Source organism: Nuphar pumila, chromosome 15 (genome assembly GCF_984573655.1).
Source record: "Nuphar pumila chromosome 15, dmNupPumi1.hap1.1, whole genome shotgun sequence".
In the NCBI taxonomy this organism is placed as follows: domain Eukaryota; kingdom Viridiplantae; phylum Streptophyta; class Magnoliopsida; order Nymphaeales; family Nymphaeaceae; genus Nuphar; species Nuphar pumila.
Genome location: NC_143263.1, coordinates 40,155,324 through 40,161,444, shown reverse-complemented (window position 1 = coordinate 40,161,444; position 6,121 = coordinate 40,155,324). Strand labels below are relative to the sequence as shown.

The 6,121-nt window shown below is 47.8% G+C and overlaps 1 protein-coding gene across 1 annotated transcript; it reads right to left on the bottom strand.

Annotated features, from left to right (window-relative positions):
* Nucleotides 1–2,641: 2,641 nt before the first annotated feature.
* On the bottom strand, nucleotides 2,642–5,737 carry LOC149815203 (uncharacterized). The gene has a single exon (XM_089989813.1). It carries the CDS (start codon nucleotides 5,505–5,507, stop codon nucleotides 3,090–3,092), a length of 2,418 nt encoding a protein of 805 aa, XP_089845939.1. The 5' UTR covers nucleotides 5,508–5,737; the 3' UTR covers nucleotides 2,642–3,089.
* Nucleotides 5,738–6,121: the final 384 nt, after the last annotated feature.

Genomic DNA, 6,121 nt, shown 5'->3' with positions numbered 1-6,121 from the left:
AACACAACTGAGGAACACTTTAGACTGAGGATTGACGAGAACCGTTCATCTCCATTTTCATTTTTCTATAATAGATTTGCCCTTCATCGTTCTTTTTTTAATCAGGTTTAGGTCAGTGGCAGACTTGGTTTCAAAAGGCAATAACGTTGTCTCTGACTTTGAATCATGAGGCACTTTACAAGACCATGGCTTAAGGGAGGGAGGTTATCTTCAATCAGAGAAAGTTTGTTTTTAGGGAAAATAAAATATTACTAGTTATATGAGAAATTAGAATTTTAACAAGATATACAAGTTTTTTTCTAAATCTAAGAACATATATAAAACCACCATTCACTCAAGTCAAGAATCACTCAAAATGGATTAGTGGCGCACAAAGCATAGATCGATTCTCAAACTCAACAATAACCAAATGTAGGAATCAGCCTTTTACCTTTTCGGTTAGTTGGATTTATGATGACTACTGACAAGTAGGGTTGAGACATGAGACGAGTGGCTCACGTTCTGCTTGTAAAGAGCTCGTTAAAACTCATAAAATAGGCTCTGCAAACCAAACACAAATTAAAAAGTGCTCAGTTGGGGTAGGCTTGTATAGGATTGTTAAGAAATATAGTGTGGAACAGACCTTGTCTCTTCAAGCTTTGAGACAATGTTCCACACAAATTAGCTCACATTCATCATGACCTCGGCTGGCCATAAGCACAGTCTGAGCTTGAACACTTCAACTCGGCTCATTTACCAGCACACTCTCACAAACATAATTACCCTACAAATAAGCCATCATCTAAGCGCTTACCAAACAATTAGACTCTGAAAACAAAGGTCTTCCTGTTGGGATGTCAATTATACACATTAGGAGCTTTCCTAGAGTCCTAACAGAAAATGTGAAGGAAATTTTCAGGACAATAACTGAAGACCAACACACATGGCTACAGTGAGCAGTGGACCCTTCATTTTTTCTACATTCCAACCTGTCAGTCAGAAAATCATTCTGTTTAAGTTTACCAAATGAAAGGTTTCATCTTTTTCCTCTACACCATTTTACTGTGCTCGGCTTAACCTTGTCATTTTTTTTACAATAACAGAAAAACCAGGGGCCACACCTAGCATTTTCACTGCACATAGATATGCAAAATACTGAAAACCCCATGTAATATTTTCATGTTTGGTGGGAGCCCAGACCCTCTGAAAGTACGGTGAACTAGTAAAATTGGAGGTTTAAGTTAACAACAGGTTCATACAATCCTTGAAAAGGCAATAATTCAATTTAAATAGGACAGTGCCACACAGAAAACTATAATAAATCTGACATAAGGCAAGGACCGTGAGCCCACCGGTATAGTGTGGGGACTCCATACCACCCAACCACCCTTCTGTTGGTGGACGTCCATCTGGAGCCATCATCGAGATAAACCTCCCCCAAAAGCATTTTATCATATTTTTCTAGGTAAAATGGTCATGGAGCAGGACTAAAAGAAACCAAAATAGGAAGGATCATTCAGATCTCCAAGACAGTTAGATACCTGCAGATGGGCATTGAAATAATTGAGCAAGCAACCACCCACATGCAATGCTGGAGCCTTAGCATTTAAAAAATTGCACAAGGCTAGGGTTTCCAAGTTCAAATGTCAATGCCAAAGTCCACATTCTCCAAAGCCAACAAAGTCATCACTTAAAGCAAATTAGGAAAAGAAACAGGGCTCACAAAGTCTAGTATGGCCTTCTGACTCTGTTCGTACTGCTAGTGCTGTACCACGCAAGCCAAGAGAAAAAGAAGCAAGACCACGCACCCATAGGTGGATCAGAACCAGAATGGACCCCAAATAAACCTGGAATTTTCTGAAAAATGGACATGGACATGTTTCTGTCAGGAAGGATCACGTTGATTCACAAGCATCCAGCAAACTGGGCTTGAACCAACACTGATCAGTTGAACTCACCCCTCACTAAGCTAAGACCAGTATCAACCGCACACAGTGATCAGAACTGCAGCCATAGGTTGAGTAGCTTAGCGTACCTATGAATTCCATTGGACCCAAAAACGAAACATTGGAAGAATCTATTTGATCTCCCAATATCCATAGATTGATTGTTTCACTCCTGTATCTTCCAAAAGGGAAAAGAATACCCAAGAACAGTCTCACCGATATCCAAGAATAACTAAAAGATACGATTGCTGAATCTAACTGGCGTTTGGGGGGTTGAAGGAACTGGATCGGAATAAAAAGGGGCTTGAGTTTGATCAAAACCTACATAATACATTGCTGCACACAGGAGAAGACCATCTTTCTGATTCAATCTAGTAGATAGCTAGCAAGCTGCAGGGCACCCAGAAGTCGACTCAAAACTATCAGAAAAGCCATCACCAACATCCCATTCTGCCTAAATCTCAAGGATTTCAGGAGAGATTAAACAAATAGAAGCAAGAAACAGGGGCTTTGGCTGTATCTAAGACATCAAATCATCAATCCATATCAAACCAGCAGGCGGTCTGAGTAGGAGAGCAGTGTTACAACATCCGCAAATAAGTCAAAATCATTTCTTATTGCAATTCGATCATCCACATACAAGTGAAAATAACAGGGTAACATATCAACACCAGATCAACTAAAAAGAATGAAAAGAAAATGAACAACCCTTCAACTTCTGCAAATAAATATGTAATCATCATATTATAAAGATAGAAACAAAGTACGATAGAGAAACCAGTAGCACTCCCCCATGAATCTGATCCACTATACATTCCTTTCCCTGCAACTAACATTCTCTCTCTGCCTCTCAGTCTCTCTCTCTTTCCATTCCTTATTCACAATCTTTCAAATAAATGACCCTCTACTGTTTCTCCCTTTCTTCTCTCTTGTTTCACTACCTCACATGTTACAGAATTCTAACAAATAACTGAAACTGCGATACACAACTGAATTGTACTTAAATTTGACAAATGAAAATAGGCAACTGGGTTGCCTACAATGAGCCTTTCGTTTCTCCTTCTCACCATGGATCATTGAATCAGGACTTGCATGAACCAGCCATGGATTGAGCTTGATGGAAACAATAAATGTAGTAGTTTTTACTAAGAATTCTCAAAAGAATCAATAGTAGGGAGGAGGAGGCGGTGAACTATAAGAGAAGCCCTTCACCGGTGGGAGCGATCCATTGTAGTAAGTAGGTGGTGCTGCGGGTGGCATGGAAGCCGAAGCAGGTGGTGACGGTGTCTCGCATCCAGGGTTTGGTGGTGGCGCAGGCGGGCTGTATTGGCTTGGTGGCGCTACTGAAGGAGGTGGAGGATTGGGAACAACAGGGGTAGGTGATGGTGATGATGGTGGTGGAAGCGACGGCAGAGGTGGTGGGAGGTATTCGGGTGCGGGTGCAGGCAGCGATGGTGGTGGCAGAGATGGTGGTGGCGGCAAAGATGGTGGTAGCGATGGTGGCGGTAGTGATGGCGGTGGCAGAGATGGTGGTGATAGTGATGGCGGTGGCAGAGATGGTCGTGGGATGTACTCGGGTGCCGGTGCCAACGATGGTGGCGGCAACGAAGGCGGTGGAAGCGATGGAGGTGGCAGGGAAGGTGGTGGGACGTACTCGGGTGCTGGTGCTGGCGAAGAAGAAGGTGATGGAGGAGGCTCTATGCAGGGTGGCGGAGGCAGTGGTGGAGGTTCAATGCAGGGTGGTGGTGGAGGTTCAATGCAGGGTGGTGGTGGTGGTGGTGGAGGAGGCGAGTACGAAGGCGGAGGAGGTGGCGGCGAGTACGATGGTGGCGGTGGCCAATAGTGCAAGGGCGGCGGTGGTGAGGACGATGGCGGTGGAGGAGGTGGGGAATTGTAGACTGGTGGTGGTGGAGGAGGTGGGGAATTGTAGACTGGTGGTGGTGGTGGAGAATGTACCGGCGGCGGCGGAGAATGTGTAGGCGGGGGAGGTGGGGGAGATCTGACACAGTAGACGGGTGGTGGTGGTGGAGATCTGACGCAGTATGGTGGGTGAGATGGTGGCTGTGGCTGTGATGGAGGTGGCGGCGGCGGTGGTGAATGAACCGATGGCTGAGCCGGCGGTGGTGGTGGGGGAGGTGGAGGAGGAGGAGGTGGGGGTGGAGGTGGTGGTGGTGGTGGCGGGTGAACCGATGGCTGAGCCGGTGGTGGTGGGGGAGGAGGAGGAGGAGGCGGGGGTGGAGGGTTAACTGGAGGAGGAGGTGGTGGAGGGTTAACTGGAGGAGGAGGAGGTGGTGGTGGAGGGTTAACTGGAGGAGGAGGAGGAGGTGGTGGTGAAGGGTTAACCGGGGGAGGAAGAACAGGGACGGTTCCGCATCTAAAGGAGTTGCAATCAACAGGGTGGGAGAGGAACGACTTACATTGCTTCGGCGGCCTCTGCTTCGGCCTCTCCGGCAGGCAATTCCGCTGGTCGTCGAACGCCGGAATCTCCAGGCAGCTCGGCGCCTCGCCAGTGAAGAAGTTGAAGGAGAAGGTGAAGTTCCTCAGCCTCGGCAGCTCGCAGATGAACTCCGGCACCCTCCCGGAGAGCATGTTGTGCGCCACGTTGAGCTGCTCCAGGCTGTGCAGCCCCGCCAGGTCCTCCGGCAGGGCCCCCACCAACCTATTGAAGCTCACGTCCAGCACCGTCAGTTCCCTCAGCAGCCCGATCTCCGGCGGTAGGCACGAGCTCAGCCCGTTGTTCATAAGGATTATCTCATTCAATGTCTTCGACATGTTTCCCAGGCTCGCCGGGACGCAGCCGTGGAAGCCGTTGTTCGCGAGCACGATGACGGAAACCGGTGAGTTGCCGAAATTGGGCGGGATCTTGAACCTGAACCTGTTGTTGTTGATGAAGATGGCGTCCAGGGGCTTGTCGAACAGCTTGCTGGGCACGGTCCCCTCAAACTCATTGAACCTTATGTCCAGATACCTCAATGCCGGCAGATCCAGCACCACCTTGGGGAACTTGCCTGAGAACCTGTTGTTGCTGATATCCAGCTCAAACAACAGCTTCATCTTGGCAAAGCTCTTTGGGACTATCCCACAAAACCTGTTGGAGTTGATGTGGAAGAGGGCTAGGTCCGAGAGGAGGCCGAGCTCAGCAGGGAGGTACCCTGCAATGTCACCATGGTTCAGATCCACACCGGCCACCACCCTCAAGTTGGGGTCATGGATAGATGGGGAGCAGAAAACCCCCGTGTAGTCACACACATGGGGGCCGACCCAGTTGCCTGTGAGGTTCAGTGGGTCTGAGAAGATGGCCTTCTTCCATGATTGAAGGGCAACGTAAGCCCTCCTGAGCCTGGGGTTCTCAAAGTGGAAGGATGGGTCGACCCAGATGTGCTCACATTTTCCCTCTCCCTCTGCAAGAAGTGAGTCAAGATCATTGTCTCGATCAATGGTCTGGGAAGAGGTGGAGAAGGAGGGTGTGAGGAGGAGGAGGAGGAGAAAGAAGGTGGTGGTGGTGGTGGTGGTGGTGGTGGTGGGTTGATGGTGCATTGCTGCTCTTCGCATTATGTGGGCATGGTTTGCAGAGATAGACATAGAACATTTGGGGTGAGGAGAGGAGAGGAGAGGAGAGGCCCTTGCTTTTTGGGTGTTTTTAGAGAGAGAGGAAAGTGGTTGTGATGAGTAACATCAAAGCCAGCCAAAACCCAGCTCAAAAAAAACAAAAGTCCTCTCTCTCTCTCTCTCTCTAAATTCTCTCGTAACATAAACATACACCCCTCTCTCTAGAGTCTGTTCTTCGGTTTCTCTCTCTAAATTGGTAATGGCACTAGCTGTGCATCATGTCGTCTATATAACACACACATGCACACGCTTTCTCTCTCTAGACGTAATTTGCTGGCGCGATTATTATATTGGAGTAAATTAGGTTTCGTATTTGAAATTTATTCCCTGGGGGGTTTGCACAAGAAAGGGATTTCGAAAACCGCGTTTTGGGAGGCCCCACCCCACACCGTGAAACCGCTGCCGGTTTTGTTTACTCTGGAAACTCTGGATCCCTCGTAAACCCTAGTTAGGTCAGCAGTTTGTTAGATGGCACCCATGATGCCCTTGGCTTCTTCCCAATTGCCCATCATATTTTTTTAGGGTTTTTTTGGGAGCGTTGCTTTTCTGGTTCTTTTCACTCTTCCTTTTTGTATGGTGTGGATGTC

Coding starts and splice junctions, on each gene's coding strand:
- LOC149815203 (XM_089989813.1), bottom strand. CDS start 5,507: ATGTCTATCTCTGCAAACCATGCCCACATAATGCGAAGAGCAGCAATG.